At 45.1% G+C, this 21,637-nt stretch overlaps 1 protein-coding gene across 1 annotated transcript; it reads right to left on the bottom strand.

Annotated features, from left to right (window-relative positions):
- Window positions 1-2,540: 2,540 nt before the first annotated feature.
- Window positions 2,541-15,907, bottom strand: Nnmt (nicotinamide N-methyltransferase). The gene is made up of 3 exons (XM_052189493.1): window positions 15,584-15,907; window positions 14,213-14,420; window positions 2,541-3,013 (listed from the first exon to the last, which is right to left on the bottom strand). The coding sequence occupies exons 1-3, from the start codon at window positions 15,735-15,737 to the stop codon at window positions 2,581-2,583; spliced, it is 795 nt and encodes a 264-aa protein (XP_052045453.1). The 5' UTR covers window positions 15,738-15,907; the 3' UTR covers window positions 2,541-2,580.
- Window positions 15,908-21,637: the final 5,730 nt, after the last annotated feature.

Genomic DNA, 21,637 nt, shown 5'->3' with positions numbered 1-21,637 from the left:
AGCCCAGGGTGTGCAGGGAGTCCTAATCGATCACAGAGTGGCGGGATTGAGCTGAAGGACTGATCAACAAGCAAGTAATGGATGATGTGTACCTTGGTTTCTCTCTGCTCCTGACTGTGGGTGTGGCATTATTAGCTGTTGGAAGTTTCTGCCTTGACTTCCCCACAATGGTAGGCTGCACCCTGGAACTGTAAGTTCCTTTCTCCCATAACCTGCTATTTGTCAGAATAATTTCTCGCAGCAACAGAAATGAAACGAAAGCATCAGTAACAGGAATGTAATAAGCATCTTTCAGATGGCTACACAGCCAGGAAGCTAACTCTGGGTGGTCGATGCCTACAGGGCTCACTTAGCTGTGTCTAAGTGCAGGTCAGTGTGTGGGCAGAGAGATATGTAGATTTGTAAAACAAAACCTCATAAAATATTGTCGCATGCTGCACCGCTGTTAGGGGGGAGTTTGGGGGAGGTGGTTTGTTCTCTGTCATTTTTATAATGTGCATTGTGACTGTCGATTGATTTTATGATACTCCGGTGGATGGTAACTTGCAGCGTGAAAATATTGACGTAGTGGACACTTCACTGGTGCTCCCCTGCCCTGCTCGTCTCCCTGTTTTCTGTTTATATTTATGGGATGCCTTCAAGCGGAGCAGTTTAGATGGAGAGAAACAGCAATAAGAGAAAGAAAGGGCAGGACAGAGTGTAAGAGAAACCATATCCTATCTGTCCCCTGGCCTGACCCTGGTGTGGGGTTTGAGCCCCCTGACAGTTATGACCAAGTATCACAAGCTAACCAGAGTGTTCATAAGAAACTTCATTAAACTTGAACTGCAGATTAGACTGCTTCTGGGCCCAGATCAAAGTCTACAAACCACAAGTCTTGGTCCAAATCTCCCTATCCAGTTCTTTCAGTGAGTGAAGTTCCATTTTCATTTTTTGGGGTGGGGTGGGGGTTGGATTTGGTTTTCTCGAGATAGGGCTTCTTTGTATAGCCCTGGCTGTCCTGGCTCACTTTGTAGACCAGGCTGGTCTCGAAATCAGAAATCTGCCTGCCTCTGCCTCCCAGAGTGCTGGGATTACAGGCATGTGCCACCACCGCCCGGCGACATTTTCATGTCATCTGTATCTGACTCTGCTCCTACTGTGGGTTGAGTAGCCTTGATCAAGGCTTTAAAGCCAGCACTTGGGAGGCAGAGGCAGACGGATCTCTGTGAATTCAAGGACAGTGAGACCCTCTCTCAAATGAACAATCAAATAAGAAAAGACTGTATGATCGACAACACCAGAAAGTATTTGCTCTTGGCCAACCATGGTCTAGACAGAAAATATTCTCTGCCGCTTGGGCAGGAAGCCAGCATGGCTCTGACACATAGGCAGGGGAGTAGCTTTCTCCACGTGGCCCTCTCCAGAAGTGCTAGGCTAGTCATCCAGTGCAGAGATGCTGAGCAGGTGGACTCTGGGTGGGGACAGCAGAGAGCACTGTCTTTGGCAGCATCTGGGAGTACCTGTCATGTCACTATGTCTGCAAAGATGGGGCTCTGGGGCCAGCTGACCCTGGGGCTTTATTTACATGCCCAGAACCTGGCCCAGGAATAACCATGGAAGATGCTATATACATGTCCTGATTCAGCCGAATTGCTCCTGAGTCAGGAAGGACCTGGTGGCACGTGGTGTGTTTTCTCCTGGCTGCTCTTGACAAGCACACCAGTGGAGAGCCCAGTGAAGGGCTCCTCTCTTACACGGAGATGAAACGTCTCTTCTCAGCTGCTTTGGCAACTGATCGCAAAGATGGGATTATGATGGTTCTGATAATAATGGTGATCTAACCATCACCGTTTACCGGATGCCTGGTGAGTATTAAGCATCCCTCTGGATTCGTTCTAATTCATGCCCATCATCTTAGCCAGCAGTTCTATTTCAGTCTCATTTTGTGAGTGAGGTAACTGAGGCACAGGCTGGGTAGATAGCTTCCTAAGGAGAGACATCCACGGAGTGACAGAATTTGAAAATGAGATGCGAGTTTAGAAACAAACGGACAAACAAACAACAGACCACTGGGATGAATAGGAAGAAATACCAATCAGCTGTCTTCTGATTCCTGAAGTTAGACTGGTACTGGTGTTGGGGTAGGGGGTCCATTGGATCCTGGCTGGACTCATCAGCATCAAAGGCTGGGCTGGGCCAGTCTCTCCAGGAAGTATACAGGGGAAGGAGGCAGCAGCTCCCTGGGAGGGTAATTAATCGTGAATAACGCACGTCTCTGCAGGCAGGTGTGAGCTTGATTCATGTGTGATTCACAGGTGTAGCAGTAACTGCTGGTTTGTGGTGGCGATGCCTTCTTTTGTGAGTACAGGTAGAGGAGACAAGATTTCTCAGTTACTCCCCTGAGGGTTCCACAGCCTAAATATGCTTATATGTGTATGGAACACAGAGGAATGGTCCATGAGCTCATCTCTGACCACCCACCCAACCCTGAGCCACGCCCCATGCCCGCCATTCAGCTTCTATACCACGCAGTGAGCGCTGCATTCGGAGACACAGCCTGAAACGAACCAGCAAGCCTTTAATTGGGATCACAGGATGTCATTCAGATCTGCCTGGCTTTCGTCCCACTAGAGAGAAGAGTCCTTCATTATTGGATGTGGTAGAAGAGTAATTTTGAGAAATCACCTCAAACTGCTCAATGGTGTAACCGGCCTCTTCCACAGCATCTCGAACAGCCTCCCATCCCAGGGGAAGGCTGGAGAACTTCTGCTCCCCAATCATGTAGTAGCTGCTCTTCAGGGCGTCCACCATCACCAGGAAGCCCCCTGGCTTGAGCAGGCTGCTCAGGTTCCTGAGGGCAGTACGATAGGCCGGGAGGTCAGGGCAGGCAGCATCCAGGCACAGCGTGCTGAGCAGGCAGTCAGCGGGAGGCAGAGAGACCCCGCCCAGAGGCTGGCTCTGGGTCACATCACACTTCAGCACCTGCTTGATTGCCCGCCTCAACTTCTCCTCCTTCTCAGGTCCCTTGGTTCTGAAAAACAGATTCAAACCAAAGTCACTTGCTGCTCCAGAGACGAGAACCCCAGATCTCTTCGGTCAGGTCTGAGCATGTCAGTGTAGTCCACACTGTGGACTTTAAGTTCATCCTAATCTGGTGTCTTCAAATTGCTGTATGATCCAAAGCTGGGTCAAACCTCTTTATAAAGCAAATAATGGCATGAATAATCACGACAGTCCTCTCTGCTTCTAAAATGAACTGTTCTCCATGACATAATCTCTTATTTTTATATTTTTAAAATTATTAGTACCATTCTTGACCTCTGTCAAACTGCAAGGTGGTAGATAGCTCTTGACACTCACACAGTAATTAATAATGGGGCATAAGCGCTGACGGTTGTTACAATAGTTATCTATTAATGATGGGATGGGATCTAGCAGAGACAGGTTTAGAAGCTGCTGATCATGGGGCCTGGGAATTTGGCTCAGTTGACAAGAGTGCCTGCCTGACACATACTACGTCCTGGGTTCCATCCCCAGCATCATATAAATTGGGTGTGGTACCATCTGTCTGCTATTCTAGCACACACTCATGAGACAGAGGCAGAGGCAGGAAGGTCGGAAGCTGTCTACGTAATGAGTACAAGGGCAGTCTGGGCTATAAAAGCCTATATGAGACTGGCTCAAAAAACCAACAAAGAAAGACCCTACTGATCATCTTATCACCATGCTGTAGGAGGAACAGGTACATGCGGCAGCCTCGACATAAACTCGGGGGTCAGGGGTGGGGAATGAAGGACATCTCCTGCAGGGGGACCTAATTGAGGACTGCCTGAGAGACCCAGGATTGCTGACGCAGACAATGCCAGCCAATCGGGAATTGCTGTTTATAAGAGATGCTGTCTTGGAACCAGTAAACACCCACTGCCCCCCCCCCCAGAAGGTATTACAGGAACTTGCAGCAGCGTTCAGATGAGCTTGCTAAGGCTTTTGTCACCTGCTCCCAGAGTCTGTGTCACTGACTCTGAGCCACCTCATCTCCAACCCTCAAGGGCAGATAGGATCCGGCCGTGAGTAGTCCAGGACACATGCAGGGTCTAGAATCAGTTTCTTTCTCCTGACTGCAGATAGCCATCTATTTCCTAACAGATCATTCTCCTGGTAGCCTCTTCAAGACACCTGTCTCTTTTTGCCAGATTAATAGAATTTCAATTGATCGGTGGAGAAGAGAAAGCAGGAGGTGAGGTTGTGTATGGCCCTATAGTTTACATCTGCAGTGTCCCTCAAAGGCTGTTGTGTTAAAGGCTTGGTCCCCAGCTCGGTTCTATTGAAAGGTGGTGGAGCCATTAGAAGGTGGAGCCTAGTGAGATGTTTCTATGCGCATGCTCTCAAAGGAGATTACAGAGTTTGGGTGTCTTCTCTCTCTCTCTCTCTCTCTCTCTCTCTCTCTCAGAGTGACTTTTCTCCATCAGGCATTCCTACCATGATGCTCCACCCAAGAACTATAAGCAACATGAAACTGTGAGATAAACTAAGTCTTTCTCCTTGCAAATCAACCATCTCAGGTATTAGCTTTGGTGAGGAAAAGCCGACTGACACGCAGGATTCGTTTTGTGTCTGTTAGGGAGAAAACAAGGGACCAAGGGACCAAGTAAATAAACATAGAGCCCACTAGAGAAACTGGAGAGGGGAACCTGAAAAAGGAAACTAGCAGAAAGTCAGAGAGGAAGGGAGGAAGGAATGAGTGTGTGATGGACAAGCTCTGAGCTCCACTAGGAGCCCGGCTTACTGCTGCAGAACCCTTAGAGGAAACTGCTTGGCAAAGCACCTGGCGCATGCGCAGCTATAAACTGGAGCCCAGAGCGGGTTGTCTGATACGAGACCAGAGCCGGTTGTCTGATACAGACCCCGGAGACGAGATGGTCGCGTGAGGGCGAAGCTTGGTGGTGACAGAAGAGGGTGCTGTGTGCTCCAAGCTCAGCCAAGAAAGAAGAGTTTAAGTTGCGACAACTTCTGCTCCTGAGAAAAAGCCAATGCTTTGAGGAAGATTTAATCTGCTTCTGGGCAGAATGACTTGGGGTGGGGAAGCTGTCTGTGGCCATCTAGTCTGAGTGTTTGATTAAAAATTTTAAGCCTGGAGCATTCAGTTAGTTGCCAGTCTTGAGTTTGCCATAACCTTTCACATAAGCAGTTTGATTATGAGCATAGGAAAAGGTAGTATCAGGAGCCGCCGGAGAAACAGGCCCAAACCGAAAGGTCATACTTCACATCTTCTGGAAGAGCTAGCAGGAAAAACACAGATAACAAGTGTTGGCGAGGAACCTGCATACGCCGCTGGTGAGAACCTAAAATAGTCTAGCTCCTTTGGAAAACAGTCTAGACATTTCTGGGAAAAGTTAAAACATAAAGTTTCTGCATGGCCCCGAATTCCATTCATAGTCGTATACCTCAGAGAAACATATATCCACACAAAAACTTATAGATGTTGTTGGTCTTCTATCTAAGCTCCACCCCACACTTACCTGGCAACAGCCAGGTATGCCCCGCCCCATAGACCTGGCCCACTATAAAAGGGGCTACTTGCCCCTCCTCTCTCTCTCTCTCTCTCTCTCTCTCTCTCTCTCTCTCTCTCTCTCTTTCTCTCTCTCTCTCTCTCTCTCTCTCATTGCTCTAGCCTCTCTGCTCCTTGGGCTCTCCTCCCCTCCCCCCCCCTCTCCACATGGTCGGCCTCCACTTCTCTACTCTCTACTCTCTCTCTCTCTCTCTCTGCCTCTCTAACTCCCATCCTCTGCCCTGAATAAATTCTATTCTATACCATGTCTGTGTGCTGCGTGTGGTCCCTCAGGGGAAAGAGGTGCCTGGGCATGGGCCCGCCTGGGCACCCCCTTCCCCCACACCGCCGTGCCACATTCCCTAAACCCCTCTCTCTCTTTTTATGCCCTCTTCATTGGTGCTGAAACCTGGGAACAAACCCTTCAGATGAATGTCCTTAAATGAGCCAAGACACTCCAAATACCCATCAGCCTATATAACAGTGACTCAGCGGTGGGAGGGGCACACTTGAGAACACTAATAGCTGCTGGGCGTGGTGGCGCACACCTTTAATCCTAGTACTTGGGAGGCAGAGGTAGGAGGGTTTCTGAGATCGAAGCCAGCCTGGTCTACAGAGTGAGTTCCAGGACAGCCAGGGCTACACAGAGAAACCCTGTCTTGAAAAATAACAAAAACAAAAACAAAAACCTGAAACTGACTCTAGTGAGAATACTAATGGCCAAGAGTGGATTTTGATACATATACTACAACATGGGTGGACCCAGGAGACATTATATGAAGTAATAGTAGCCTGAAACCAAAGGCTATGTGCTACACAGGCTCACTTACACACAATGCCCAGGAAGGCTCCAGAGATTGAAAGTAGGGCAGAGGTTTCCAGAAGCTAAGGGATTTGGCAGGGGACGAGGGGTGAGAAATTTACAGCAAATGCCAATGGGTACAGGGTTTTTTGGGGAATTACAAAAGTATTCTAAAATTACTTGAGGTGAGATTGCACAACGTTGTGGATACACTGGAAACCACTGGGTCCCACTTTAAAGGTACCATGGTATGGTTCTAGCCACCTCCTCTACAGGGGCAACCAGGACCCGTGACCTACGCCTTCAGTCCTAGCTCTCACGAGGCTGAAGGGAAGCAAAAGGACTGCAGGTTCAAGACCAATGTGGGTAATGGGTGAGTCGAGGCCAGCCTGGGCTATGTATGTAGGGAGATGGTAGAGAAGAAAGGGGAGGAGGAAAAGAGAGAAGTGGAGGGGAGAAGAGAGACATGTACAGAGAGGCAAGCTTAGCAAGAATTTCTCCGACAAACACTGGTATCTACATAGGGAATAAAAAATGGAGGCTCAATGGTTGAGAGTCCATCCTGCTCTTGCAAAAGATCTGTGTGTCAGGTCCAGAGGAAACTCCAGTTCCTGGGACTCCAAAAGGCAGAAGTCAGCATTCCTTAGGAACTTGTGAAACCGATTCTCATCTACCAAAAGGAGTCATTTCCCCTACCTCTGGCAGATGGGACCTAGGGTGCCTGTCAGCATATCAAAGTTGGCCTCCATTCTCCCTCAGTATTCCAGTACCTGTTACACTTTTCAAAGTCCTTGCTGGTCTCCTAGCCCATCTCACCGCCTCCCCTCCCCCCACACTCCCCCACAGCTCACAGGCTTGGCTTCTGTTCCCCAGCTACTCAATCTCCTTATAACCCTGCTATTCTCACTATGTTTTCTCTCTGCCTCTCTCTGTGTGTATGTCTGTCTGTCTGTCTCTGTGTGTGTCTATGTGTGTGTGTATGTCAATTTGTGTGTCTGTCTGTCTATGTGTGTCTGTGTGTGCATGTCTATTTGTGTGTGTATCTGTCTGTCTGTCTCTGTCTGTCTGTCTATGTGTGTGTGTCCATCTGTCTATGTATGTATGTCTGCGTGCATGTTTATTTGTGTGTGTGTGTCTGTCTGTCAGTGTCTGTCTGACTGGCTCTGTCTGTCTGTGTCTATGTGTGTGTCTATGTGTGTATGTGTCTATTTGTGTGTCTATCTGTCTCTGTCTTTCTATGTATGTTTGTGTGTGTGTGCATGTCTATTTGTGTGCCTGTCTGTCTGGCTCTCTGTATTTGTCTGTCTCTGTCTGTCTGACTGCCTCTGTCTGTGTCTATGTGTGTGTCTGTGTATGTGTGTGTGTTCTGCCCCTGCTTCTCTTACTATGTTTTCTCTATTCTCTATCCCCTGCTATTTTCCCCTATCTTGCAGAGAGCCCTTGCCATGTCCAGTGTGCTGGCCGTATTCAGTGTACTTCTTTCTCTCTCTGCCTTGGGTTCTTCTAGATGCCTCTGGCTGTTTCTCTCTCATATCTACAATAAAAACCTTCTCCTTAGCTAAACCATGGAGCAGTGATGTCATTAGTTTGTAAACTGAATTCAGGTCCCAGTGGCCACATCGAACAACTCACAACCTCATGCAATCCAGCTCAGGAGAATCTGACGTTTCTGAACTTCATGGGTGTCACTTCACCCACAGGCACATACCCCCCACACAGACAAATATGTATAATTTAAAATAACAGAAATCTGTTTTAAAATTACCCTTGGTTGGGTCTACCTGCTCCTTATCAGGAATGAAGAGAGTCCTATGGCAACCACTTTGTCCTAATTTGTCTTGGATTTTCCTCATTTAAAAGTCTCCTCTGCTGAAATCCCCTGCTCTGGGAACTCTTTGCAGCACTGGGCAGGGTAGAGCAACCGTGATCCTAAAGGTAGGGAGGCTTGTTCCAAGGCTGTCACCTGGTACTGCTCCACACAGAAAATGTGTCAGAACATACGGAGAAGAAAAGCTGATAATTAAACAATAGACATTTAGGAGAAACAGATTTAAATAGGTAAAGAAGTAGATCAGGAAAAGTGAAATTACCTGTCTGCACATACACATAGCAAATACACAGAAGAGGCTACGGAAATACAGCATGGCAGTTTGGGGGGTTTTATTTGGTTTTGATTTTCGTTGTTTTTTGTTTGTTGTGGGAAGGTTTTTTTAGTTTTTGTTTTTGTTTTTTTCTGTTTTAAAATGTTACTGTAGGTCAGGGACATCGTGAGAATGTGTATTTAAGCGAGTACGTCAGAAGCAGAGTAGAACTTTGTCCTCTATTGTGTATTAAGCTATTTTAAAGACGCAAATTACCACAGAACTAGCACTTGCCAGTCAGATGATGACAAAAATTGTTCCCACACAGTGAAACCCGCTGTGAAAGCCTGAAAGCTCACAGGAAATGTGCCAATCTGAGGAGGGGAGTTGGTGAGGCACGCCTACTGCCTAGCTACCTGCTTGCCCTTGGCCTCACAGCAAACGCTGGTGAACTCAGTTGCCAAGGCAGCTGTGTAAAGATTACCCCTCAGGGCTCCTTGAGGATTGCGGATAACTCCCACAGGGAAATGGACTCGCCTGGAGACCTGGGCAATTACCACTCAGACTCACAGTTAGCTCAAGGAAAAGGTGATAAACACAGGCCAGAACAGCATGGCGCTCGGTTTACAGAAAGCTAACTGCAGCGTGGCCATTGCTCTCCATGTTAAGATCGATCCCTTCAAATAGAAACTGCCATTTCCTCTGTAAATATGCTATGTACACAAGGCTAAGGGACATGGAAGGGAAGGAAAGAATAGGTAAGGACTCCTGGAAAGAGCCCTTTGTGAGGAGACTTCCCATACCCAGTAGTTATCTTGAGATTCTGCCTGCCCTGAGAGGCAAGGCAGGTGTTGTTAAGTGAGGAATGCCCATAGGGGACTTTTCCATTATGATCCCCTGCCCTAAGTCCCACTTCTAGAGACTCCAGCAAACCCTCCGGTGGCAAAGCCATCAAAACATCTCAAGGAAATAAAGGCTAAAGAAGCCTGGTGTGGTGGCATATGCCCTAAATCCCAGCCTTTGGGAGTTGATGGCAGGAGGATCAGGAGTTCAAGGTCACTCTCAAGTTCATAAGGAGCTTGTGGCCAGCTGTGATACACAAGACTCTGTCTCTAAATAACAAAAAGAAGTCAAACCAACCTGACAAGAGGCAGGAAGGATTGCCCACAATACTTCCCAGCCCACCCGTAAATCAGGTGGAAAATGTAGGTACATAGTGGAGTCTTAAAGACAGAATACATCCATTCGGTTATTTTACACTTACATTTAAACCTCCATTATGTGCTGGGTGGATACTGGGGGACTCAAAGGACTCAGGGATGAGCAAAAAAACAACAACAAAAAAAAACCCAAAAAAACAAAACAAAAAACCCAGCTCCTCTCTTCCTGGAGGTTACAGAGGGAGAGAGAAAATAGTCAGTCTAAGGATTACTCATCAAAATATAAGTGAAACAGATAAATTCAAGGAGGAACAGAACATGGGATGTGGGGGTCCTGGCTTGATCTATTCTACAGTGGAAGGAAAAGGAGTCACGTAAGCAGAGATGTGGAGAGGACATATGCCATCATTGTCTGAGGCAGAGAGGAGCAAAGGAAAAAAGATGCTTCAGCCTGAGAAGACAGCATGCACGAAGGCCACCCAGTGCAAGACTGAGGGAGCAGGGTGTGCGGGTGGGCCTGGACTGGCAGGCCAAGGAAATGCTGGGTGCCAGACAACAGAACACTTTGTCAATTATGCTTAAAATTTTACTTTCTGGGCCAGGTGTGGTGGTGCACACTATTAATCTCAGCAGGATCGGGAAGCAGAGGCAGGCAGATCTCTGTGAGTTTGAGGCCAGCCTGGTCTACAAGTAGCAAGTTCTAGGTTATCAGGGCTACGCAGTAAGACAAGTCTCCAAAACTGAGCTGTTTGCTTTCTCTTCTAGGATATCTAAAGGGTCTTACTCAAAGGCATGCCATGACTGGATGTGGTGGCACATGCCAATAATCAATACCCCGGAAGCAGAAAGAAGAGCACAAGTTGGAGGTTACCAAGAAGGACCTTGCTTCATGAAAGGGAGGAGGGCACTGATCGGAAGGACGTCTTGAAATTGCAGAGAAGTTAGTGAAAGGACAACGGTGGTGATGAGAGAGCGCTTCCTCAGGAATGGTAGCTGTGGCAAAGAGGTAGGTAAAGAGTTCAAGAACAACACTGAGAAAGGGAACACACCGGAGAAACATGGACAGAAGCTAGAACTGAGTTAGACGTGGTCTGTAACAGAGGGAGTGATGGCAAAATTGACCTCTGGGCTTTGAGGTCTTCTAACTGCCTGATGATGTCATTCAATGAGCCGGGAATACTGGCTATGGAGGAGATCCCGGTGGGTCATCACTTTACACTGGGTACACTGACTTTCAGCTCCTTTGAGACTTATAAACAGAGATGTTTATAATTGGATGGAAATGGCTAATTGAGGGCTTCTCAACCAATCCAATCAGTATTTGCAGAGAGATAACGGACTTGAGAGATGGGAGAGTGCCTATCTGAGGAAAAGAGGCATCTCCATAAAAGAAGCAGGCAGTGGATTGTCACATGACCATCGAGATCCTGGGGAAGAGGAAGAGGAGTATCAGTAAGCTTTCCGTGGGTTTGAAAATTCAGTGACACTTGCAACAAACACAGAACAGTGGAGTGAAGAACAAATTTGTCACAGTTGTGTATAACTTTGGACAATATACCAACTCCCGTTGTAAGTACGGTATTGGTATCCATTTTATTTTGTTTTGTGACAGCCTTACCTTTTGTCTGTTTTTCGGTTTTGCTTTTTTTAAATATAAAAATATGATTGTAACGAATTTATAAATAAAAGCATCAGACAGCCGGGGTAACAAAGTAATGAAATAAACCCATGCTTTGCATCCCTGACTAGGTTCAACTTCATTCTGTGGCTCCAGGCTGGCCTTGAACTTCATGATCCTGCTGTCTGCCTTGAGTGCTGGGATAGCCAAAGTACGCCACCATGCCTAACACTTACCAACCTCTGTGGGGAGAGCTCTGGCTTCAAGATCAGCTACTTCTTCAGTGTTTCAGCTCTTTCCTTATAGGATCAGTAGGGCCTGGCGCTTTCTAAAGAGGCACATGGAAGTCTCTGTCCTACACACACACACACACACACACACACACACACACACACACACACACACACACGGCTGTGTGGAAGGTGGAGGGAAGAGTTCATACACATACCTATAACTCACTTCCCCTCCCCTGGGTATCCTGGTGGGTCTGCAAGAATCTTGACTCTAGAGGTAGCTCTCTCCACCTATGTGCATGGCCACCTCAGCAGATCTCATGGAAGTAGGAACCCAAGCTCTGTGTACAGTCAATGAGGCCTAAAAGTCTGCATTTCTCCTTCTCAAAACAAAACAAAACAAATTAAAAAACCATGTATAGGTGTCTTGCTTGAGTGTCTGTTTGAGCACCAACATGTGTACCTAGTACTGTTGGAGGCCAGAAGAAGGTGTCAGGTCCTCTGGAACCGGAATAATAACAGACAGGAATTAACACCATGTGGATGTAGGAATTGAAATTGGGTCCTCTGGAAGAGCAGCCAGTGTTCTTACGCACTGAGCCATCTCTCCAGCCCAGAATTTGTATTTCAAACATGCTGCTACAAGATACACTGAAGCTGCTAATCTGGCGATCCCAAGGCTAAGCAATGTGTTCCAAGGTGCTTAAGGCTAGCTCACATTATTTCCAAGATATCTTTTCTAAATTTTCTTTTCTTTTTTTCTTTATTTGTGTGTGTCTGTGGGTATCCTTAGAATCCAGAAGAGGAATCCTCTAAAACTGGAGTTACAGGCACTGTGAGCTACCCAAATGTGGGTGCTTGGAACTAAATTCAGCCCCCTTGCAACAGCAGCAAGCCCTCTTAAAGTTCCAATACCAATCCAACTCCTATTTATATAATTTCTTAAGAAAAGAATTCATTTTCCTTGCCCACAACAGATTAACGATATTAATATCACATGGTTTACAGTGAGGGTTTGGTAACTGAATGTTTAAAACTTTCAAATAATTGTGAAATGAATAATTTTTAAATGTCTGAATTGCACTCCCAAAGCAGTAGAAGAAAGCAGCTAGCTCGTATTGTCCTTGGAAGCCATCGGCACAAGAAATATCTCCAGATAAAGAAGAAATACTCTCGGGGGAAATGGACTGTAGGTTGATGGAGGTACTCGAAGATGCGAGAGAGACATAAGCTGAATGGGATCACTATCGCTCTCAAAATAGTTGAAGCTGTTGGATCTGGTGCCAGGATAAGGAAGGGATGCAGGCACTTCCTGCCAAAAGTACAGTTCCTCATCCAGGCCCAGTGATGAGACGGGAGTGCGTCTTAAGAGGCAATTGTTCTGAGCTGATGATTCTATTGGAAGATAAGCAATTCTTTTAGTATCTTGCTAGACTGAAGGGCTCGTCTTTGAATGAGATGTAGGCTGTGATGTCTAGGCAAAGTGGGAAGGCAGCTCCCAGGGCTCTCAGGACACATGCTCTGGACTTCAGAAAGATATGCCGTCTCATAGTGGCAGAGAATTTCTGTTTAATACATTTTCTCTGAAATTCTTATCAATCCCAGTCAATTCCTTATTTGCTTAATACATTGTGGTAGTGTCCAAATGCTCATAGCAAGTTATACTAATTCTGTCCTGGGGAATCATGTACTTCATATTAAAAAAAAAAAAAAGAGTAGTAAGACTCGCCTTCATTTTTGAGAATGTATCTTCACTTATGCTAGGTGTATAAGAAGTTTCTAAGTTAAATTGACATATGAAAACTGCCTTTCAACTTGTTACTAAATGCCATAATCTTTAATGTGGCCTCAAAGGCCCTAAATGATCAGATATTTGTCTGATTTCTGATAGGAGCTAAAGGGCAGAAGGGTTTCTCCTATCTCATTCTCTGCTCTGGCCTAAGAGCTAGCATTGTGTGATGCATCACAGTTGTTAAACCAAGGTTTTTTGGATGGATAAATGTGTGAGTATGTAGATAGTGAGTGGGTGTATTAATGGATGAACAGGTGGGTGGATAGATGGGTGGGTGAGTTGGTGGGTGGGTGGACAGGTGAATAAATTGATTGATAGATGAATGGATGGGTGGGTAGTAGGATGAATGGATGGATGGACAGACAGATAAATGTATGTATGTATATATGTATGTATGTACAGATGAATAAAGATATATGGATGATGTATGAATGGGTGGATGGATACATGGATGGGTGGATAGATGGATGGATGGGTGGATGGATGGATGGATGGGTAAATGGACAGACAAATAGGTGGGTGGGTAGATAGATAAATGGGTGGGTGGGTCAATGGGTGAGTGGATGGATGGGTGGATGAATGGGTGAATGGATGGATGGGTGGATGGACAGGTGGATGGATGGATGGGTAGATGGACAGGTGGACGGGTGGATGGGTGGACGGATGGGTGGATGCATACATGGGTGGATGGATGAATGAATGGGCTAAAAAATACACCTGTTAACATTTTGCCATTTCCAGTGGTGGTATGAGCATTAGGCACACACAGAGCCACCACCTTTGTGTTAAATGACTGGTAATAAAATAGTACTCAGAATAGTACTCATTTGACAGCCCAGATATTCTCCTGAGCCCTCATCCTACACCTGGAGTTCCCTTTAGTCTCTATCTTTGAGTTTCTTTTGCATTTTTCATCTGGATTTTAATGGTAGCTTTGGCTATTAGAAACATCCAAGACCCTTCAGAAAGTTAAAGAACAGATACCCATCCCTCTACCTGTTGCCTTCAAGATCACACACATAGGCGACCACTGGAGACCAGTCAAAGGCTCCCGGATCCTTCTTCAGCCACTTCTGAAGCTCCCAGAGGTTCTGGTCTGTGTAGTCAGAGACAACGATCTCCGTGAAGGACTCACAGGCAGAGAGAAGCTGATAGATGGTGGGGCCAGAGCCAATGTCAATCAGGAGTTCTCCCTTTACACCACCTGGTACAGAAGAGGGGTGGGGAATTGGGCATCATGAGGGCAGAGTAGAAGTTATACTGTCTTTACTGAGATTGTGCCATTTTTGTTGATGTTGTTGTTGCTGCTGTTGTTGTTGTGTGACAACTGAATTTAAGGACTGGCGAGATGGTCCAGCAATGAGGGCCAGCATTCAGATCCCAGAACCTGTGTATCAATTCAGGTATCTCACAAATACCCATGATCCCACCCCTGAGAGGAGAGGCTCTCTGGGGCTTACTGGTTTCCAGTCTAGAAAACACACAACCCCAGGTTTAGGAGGGGACCCTGCCTCACAGGAGTAGGTGAAAAGAGTGATGGAAGCCGACACCTGATGCCTTCTTCTGGCCCCATGCACGCACCAGCATGGAACATGTACACATACCCTTACATAGGTACATAAATTTAAAAATTTACAACACTGAGATTAGTTAATGATCAAATCACCCAGTTCTTACTATTTGAGGAGGTTTTACCTCATGAGTAAACAAACATTCTATTCAGTCAAGAGTAGAATTAAACTTCCTTCCTTCCTTCCTTTTATTCATTCATTCTTTTTTTGTTGTTTTTTTTTTGTTGTTGTTGTTTTGGGTTTATTTATTTATTTATTTATTTATTTATTTATTTATTTGGATAAGGTCTCACTCTATAGCCCAGGCTAGCCTGAAAAATCACTATGTAGTCCAGGCTGTCCTCATGGAGATGGTGAGCTAGATTCCATCCTGTCTCAGCTCTGTGCACTAGCCCGATGCTCTCCTGGCTCCTCCTCCAGAAGCAGGGAGTCGCCCTGTGAAGGAGGTTTTTGGAGTCTTGGAGCTGCAATCTTCCTTTTTTGAGTCCTGTGACCCCCACACCCAGCTCTCTTAGAGTCTCTAAACTGTTCTGTGAGGTGAAATGACTCCTTCAAGCTACCTAGAAAAGTCACTGTAGGGACAAGGACAGCACTCCAGCCCCCTGGCCTCCATTTTCACAACCATACAAAAGACAATGGACATAGAATAACTTTGTAAACCGTAAAATAGCTAAGCCAACATTAACTTCTAGTCTCATTGAATGTGTAAGTGATGCCAAGAGACTGTCGAATAGTGACACAAGTCCAGCCATCCCCCAAGACACAATGGGACTCACATTTAGACAGACAAACTTACCCAGGCAGAATATCTTAAAAAGACTTTTCAACAGATGTCTGAGGATCTCATTTTCTGCACAGTGTCTGGACCCAAAGCTGTAATATTTTTCCAAGTAATCCCGAGGATTAAAATGACTTAGATAAGTGTCCTTGGAGGTGAAGCCAGATTCCATCGTGTCTCAGCTCCGTGCACCAGCCCGATGCTCTCCGGCCACTCCTCCAGAAGCAGGGAGTCACCCTGTGAAGTTGGCTTTTGGAGTCTTAGAGCTGCCAATCTTCCTCCAGTTCGGCCCATCCCTTAGAGACTGATGTTTGCTAAATACTAACAGTGAAATGGACTGCAGACGGTCAGGCTATTCCAGGAAGTGATGAAATTCCTGGAGAAGGGAGCTTAGGAGAAGAGGGGAGTGGCAGGGGAGGGCCTTGCACGGCATGCAGCCCTCTGCCCAGTGGTGAAGGGCAGCTGCAAAACTGCAGATGGAGAGATGGCCCACTCAACATGGGGACTGCTTAACTCCTGGAAGAAGCCCCGAGTTCCGAGAGACAGGTCATCTCCAAACAATCCAGTAGTCTTGTTCTTGCAAGGATTCTTCCCAGGGTGGGGGAAAAAAAAGAGTCCCGAGGAATGGTTTCAGTTTGAACATACGAAAGACAGAAAAGGGAATGTGGGGTAAGGGAACGAGCTCATGGCTAAGGAATGCTGCTGGCTAGAGAAAAATAATCTCAGATGGAGTCTGGAGAGGAGAGATGAATTTTTAAAACATGGACAGTGTCTTCCAGATACGGTAGGGTGGCTGCACTCCTGAGCACACTGCGGTTCCGGTTACCTGCACAAGGCCAAGCTAACAAGATTAACCAACACGCCAGCATGCAGCACCACTAGGACTAAAGCTGTGTGAGGGGTCGTGAACATGGAAGGGGTGTGTGTAAGAAGTTAAGGGATAGCCAGGGATGGGTAGAATCGGGATGCATGGTGAGAATGTATGAAATTGCCAAAGAATAATCAAAAGGTTCTATAAAAATGTCTGAATGCCAAAGTAATCAATCAAAAACATGGCTAAGGGCTGAAAACATAACTCAGTTGGTGGAGTGCTTGCCCACCATGCCTTGGGCCTGAGGCTTGGTCCCCAGCTCTGCATAAATGGGCCATCATGCTGCACGCATGTAGTTCCAGCACTTAGCACTAGGGGTCAGAAGTTCAGGTTCATCCTTGGCAACATCCATAGCAAGTTCAAGGCCAGCCCAATGCATCCATGCTTTGCCCCCACCTCTGCCACAGCTCTGCACTCCCCCAGACTCCCTGTTGCTTCCGGTGAATTCAAACCTTGACAGTACTTTCAAAGTAAGCTCCAAGAAACCGCAGTTTCCTTAAAGAATTCCTCCTGTTTCCATTTCTGGGCTCACGCTGCCAATTGCAATTCACCCTGCCTAGCCAAGCCCTTCATTTTTGTACCAGCATATAGTTGTTTCTGGTTTTGTCTGTCAATTCTTTTTCTCACAACTATTATAGAAAAGATAAACTGACCCGTCGACTGGGGGCTGGGCCTTGAGTCTGTATTTCCTGCTCTACACCATGAGTTGCTTCACAGAGTCCTTGCTCAAAAGAGTGTTTGATTAACCAGCCCAGAGCTGTTGCACCAAATGCAAAAGCAGTAAGTTCCCGGCATCCCATGGGTCATGATTAAGCAAGAGCTCTTTGGTTGCAAGGCATAAAAACTTACCCAAGGAATCTTCACTAAGGTTGGGAATCAAAGGTGGCTCACGGGTTACATAGTTAGACCCCATCTCAAAAAATAAATTTTTTGGTTGATAATATAATGAAGACAAATTATAGGACATCTAACTGTTTGATAAAACAAAAGCAAATAAGAACAACACTCAAAACCAGGCAGCTTAGTTATTTTCCCTTGTTTCTGTGTCCTTTGCCTGCCTTTGTGGGGCTAGCGGCCTCTGTTCTCTGCACATCAGTGTCTCTTGCTCATCTACTGAATACATCTGCATTTTGGCCTTTCCAAATGGTTAAGGACCACGTTCCCTATATCCATCGTCAGGGCTGAGAACAGGATTCTAACATTTCCTTTACTTGTGAAGGGAGAAATGCCTCCCGATTTGTCTGATGCACAGATATTTAAATGATAAGATTTTACAACTAGTTTTAGGCCCATGCATTATAAAAATTAGGTTTAAAAGTACCTTAGTGAAGGTCTAACACCTACAAATTTCAAATAATGCTATAAGTATTAAATAAATTAAGTGGAAAATTACATTCAGTCCTGGAGAGGTACCTGAGGTCAGCTTGCCTCCAAATCCAACAATCTGAGAGCAACCTCTGAAGTCCAGAATGGACAGAGAGACTCTTCCCTCAATTCAGCCTCTGACCTCTATACGTGTGCTTTGGAATGAACACACACACACACACACACACACACACACACATGTATGCACACAAAAAAGGAAGGAAGAAAAGTTTAAACTATATTCGGACACAAGTCTTCAACAACTATACTTATAAGTTTAGGGAAAATCCAAATACTGTGGTGATTTGCAAAAAGGAAATGTTACAAACTAAAAATTACTCTTGCAAAAATTCTAAATTAACTATTGCCTAGTCAGTAAAACCACTAAAACTTCTGTGGTGCTTAACACATCCCAAGAATTTCCTGCAGCATTTTGCACAGTTACTAAACTTGACAGTAGTTGTGTGAGTTAGGACTGTTGTCTCCATGTTAGCAATTGAGGAGACTGAGGCACAGGGTGGTTCAGTGACTCGGCCACAGTCCTGTTTTAGATTGAGCCTAATTCAAAAGCCTGTTCCTGTGACAGCTACCTGACAAACAAAGCAGTTTATGCCTGTGATTCACAACAGTCTAACAATTAAAATTCAATGAGTACTAGCTACCACATTTGCACATTACAGGGGAAATGACTGGATTTATTCAATAGCCACAAAAGAAATAAGAAAACTCAAATTCAGTGTCCATCTACAATAATAACTTTTTCCCCCGTGAAGGATACAATGAAGATTCCTTGATCCACTGCTAAAGATTATGCACAGATGTTTTGCTGAATGATCATAAATTTGAAAGCTTTCTCTTTGACATAAGGTCAGATATATGTGTTAACAATTATCAGGGTTGGTTGGTTGGTTGGTTGGTTGGTTTTTCAGATAGGGTCTCACTGTTACAGAGCTGGCTGGCTTAGACATTGCTATGTAGACCAGTCTGGCCCCAAACTCAGATATATATGTGACTCTGCCTCCTGTTATATTAGGATTAAAGGCATGCACAACTACATCCTACAACAGTTATTAATTTTAGTAAAAAAATCTACCAGAAATACTGAAACTATAGGAGGTGAGAAAATAAAGGAAAAAATATGATTAGAAAGAGAAGGAGAGGATCCATTATGGACATGGTCCTCTATTTAGGAAATGAAAAGTAGCTACAAATTTGCCAGAATGAATACATGAAGCCAAACTTCCAGGTACAAAATCAACTGACAAAATTAAATTCCTTTTCAGTTAGCAACAGTTAAAAGATGAAGTTCAAAATCAGCTTTTCCCATGCTGACATTAAAAAAATATGAAGTACCTACAACAAAATAGATACAGGACATTAATGGAGCAAAGTATCAAGTTTTATTGAAAGACATTAAAGAAGACCTAAATAAATGGAGAAAAATACCACTCTGCGGAGTAGACAGCTTAACATTGTAAAGATGTCATTTCTCCTCAAATTGATTTATAGACTCAGTAAAATCCTAATTAAGACCCCAATAGGTTTTTTTTTTTCTTAGAACTTGACCAGCTGTTTTTAAAATTTATATGGCGGTGCCAAGGGCCAAGATTGGGAACTCTCAGAAAAGAAGACTAAGGTGTGTGTGTGGGGGGGGGGGGGGTGGCTCCCTGTACTAGATATAAATACTTATTAGAGAGATATCACTATTAAGGCCGAGGAGTATTGGCACTGGGCTTGATAAATTGACCCATCCATGGACCAGAGTGGAGGGGCTGTGGACAGACCCATCCTGTGTACACTTGATGTATGCTTAGGAGGTATCTCAGATCTGCAGGGAAAGAGATAAACTTGGAATAAATAGCCCTGGGATAGCTGAGTACCTGTTATGAGAGCCCCGCCCCACTCTGCAAGCAGAAGTCAACTAAGTCTTATTAACCAGTTATACATAAGAAGCCACACTCTCAATATTCAGAGGGTGATATAGGAGAATGTTGTCATAGCCTTGGGTGTTGGGAAGCATTTCTTCCAGAAACAAAAGCTGTTAATAAGTGAAAGTCTTACAAATCTGAGTATGTGACAGTTAAGAATGTCCATTCCATGCACACGTCAAGGGACAGGAGGACCAACTGACAGGCTGTGAAAAGCCATGCATATAGAGCTGACAATGAACTGAGAGTTTGTTCATTTACTTATTTTCAGATTTTTGAAACACATACTGACTATGTAGATAAGGCTGGCTTCCAACTCATAGAGATCTACTTGCCACTGTCTCCCAGGAGCTGACCTGTCTGGGATACAGAATTTAAAAGACACTTTTGCAAACCCAAAAGAAGATAAATACAAAGAGAAGACTTTATAACAAAGGGATGGCCAAAAAAAGCCTATAAAAATGATAATTTCATCAATGAAATATAATTTAAACCACAGTAAGATATCTACATGTGCATCAAACTGGCACAAGTGACATGTGACCAGAACCAAACACATTTGTCAGAGAATAGACAAGTGAATGAATTATTCACATTAACCATAGACATGAGTGTGTGCACACACCAGACTCAGAGATTTCACTACAAGGTAGATGCCCAGAGAAAACCAGGGGCATAGCCACGGTGTTCTTTACAGCATTGTTTGGAATATCCCTTTTATATTACTTGTTTGTTGCTGTGACTGAATACCCTACAAAAGCAACTTATGGAATGGGGTGTTGATCTTGGCTAATAGTTTGAAGGGACATGACCATCACAGGAGGAAGGCATCATAGGAGGAGTGTGGTGTGGCTGGTCACACTGTGTCCACAGACAGGAAGCAGAGAGACATAAATGTTGATCTTTGGCTCACTCCCTCCCACACCCCAGGACACCAGCTAATGGGAGGATGCTGCCCACACCCAAGGCGGTCTCCTCTGCTTACTTAACCCTTTCAGGAAATGTCCTCAAGGACACACCCGGAAGTATGTGTCTGCGAGTGATCCAAATCCGTTCAAATGGTAACTGAAGACGAACTATGGCAGCCCCAACTAGAAACAGCATAACCGCCTGGCAACAGTGGAGGGAATCAAGTGGAAATAGGCCAGAATGGGGTGTCCATGGCAGTCACAGGCATCAGCCACGGATTCTCCAAGTGATGTGGGTGAAAGCAGCCAATCACAAGAAGACCTTGTAGACACCCTTTCTAGGAAGCATAAAGCAGACACAAATGAACTACTGTTTAGGGAATGCTTCAACAGGAGAAAGGCTGCAAAAAGAAGCAATGAGTGTTCATGTCAGCTGTCACCATAGTGGTACACTCCCACCCCCAGTGCCAGCTGGAAGAAAGAGGGACTGTGTCCCACTACAGGGGCAGGAGAAAGGAAGACTTCTAAGATCTCACAGTGTTAACCAGTATCCATGCCACAGTCATCTTTATGTGGAAATGGTTTGAATTTTTGTCTCACACTTGCTCTATATCTATCTATCTCTCTATCTCTCTATCTATCTATCTATCTATCCATCCATCCATCTATCCATCCATCTATCATCTATCATCTATCTATCCTTCCATCATCTATCTATTATCTATCTATCTATCTATCTATCCATCCATCTATCATCTATCTATCATCTATCTATCTATCCATCCATCTATCATCTATCTATCTATCTATCTATCTATCTATCTATCTATCTATCTATCTATCTATCCTGTATTCAGCTGCTTGCAAGTCTTCATGGCCAAGCCTGCCTGCTTTTCTGAGATCTACCTGGAAAGTGTTAACTTTTCTCTTTTTTGTCTCTCCCTTGGATACCAATCAAAACCAAAAGCATGCTGGCCCCGATTCTCCTGGGCTTTCTCAC

This window comes from Apodemus sylvaticus, chromosome 7 (genome assembly GCF_947179515.1).
Source record: "Apodemus sylvaticus chromosome 7, mApoSyl1.1, whole genome shotgun sequence".
Lineage (NCBI taxonomy): Eukaryota > Metazoa > Chordata > Mammalia > Rodentia > Muridae > Apodemus > Apodemus sylvaticus.
Note: the sequence above shows the minus strand (reverse complement) of the source record. Positions and strands in the feature narration are given on the sequence as shown.

Coding starts and splice junctions, on each gene's coding strand:
- Nnmt (XM_052189493.1), bottom strand. CDS start 15,737: ATGGAATCTGGCTTCACCTCCAAGGACACTTATCTAAGTCATTTTAAT. Junction 14,421..15,583: donor TTTTAAGATATTCTGCCTGG/GTAAGTTTGTCT, acceptor CTTCTGTACCAG/GTGGTGTAAAGGGAGAACTC. Junction 3,014..14,212: donor TGTGATCTTGAAGGCAACAG/GTAGAGGGATGG, acceptor TCTGTTTTTCAG/AACCAAGGGACCTGAGAAGG.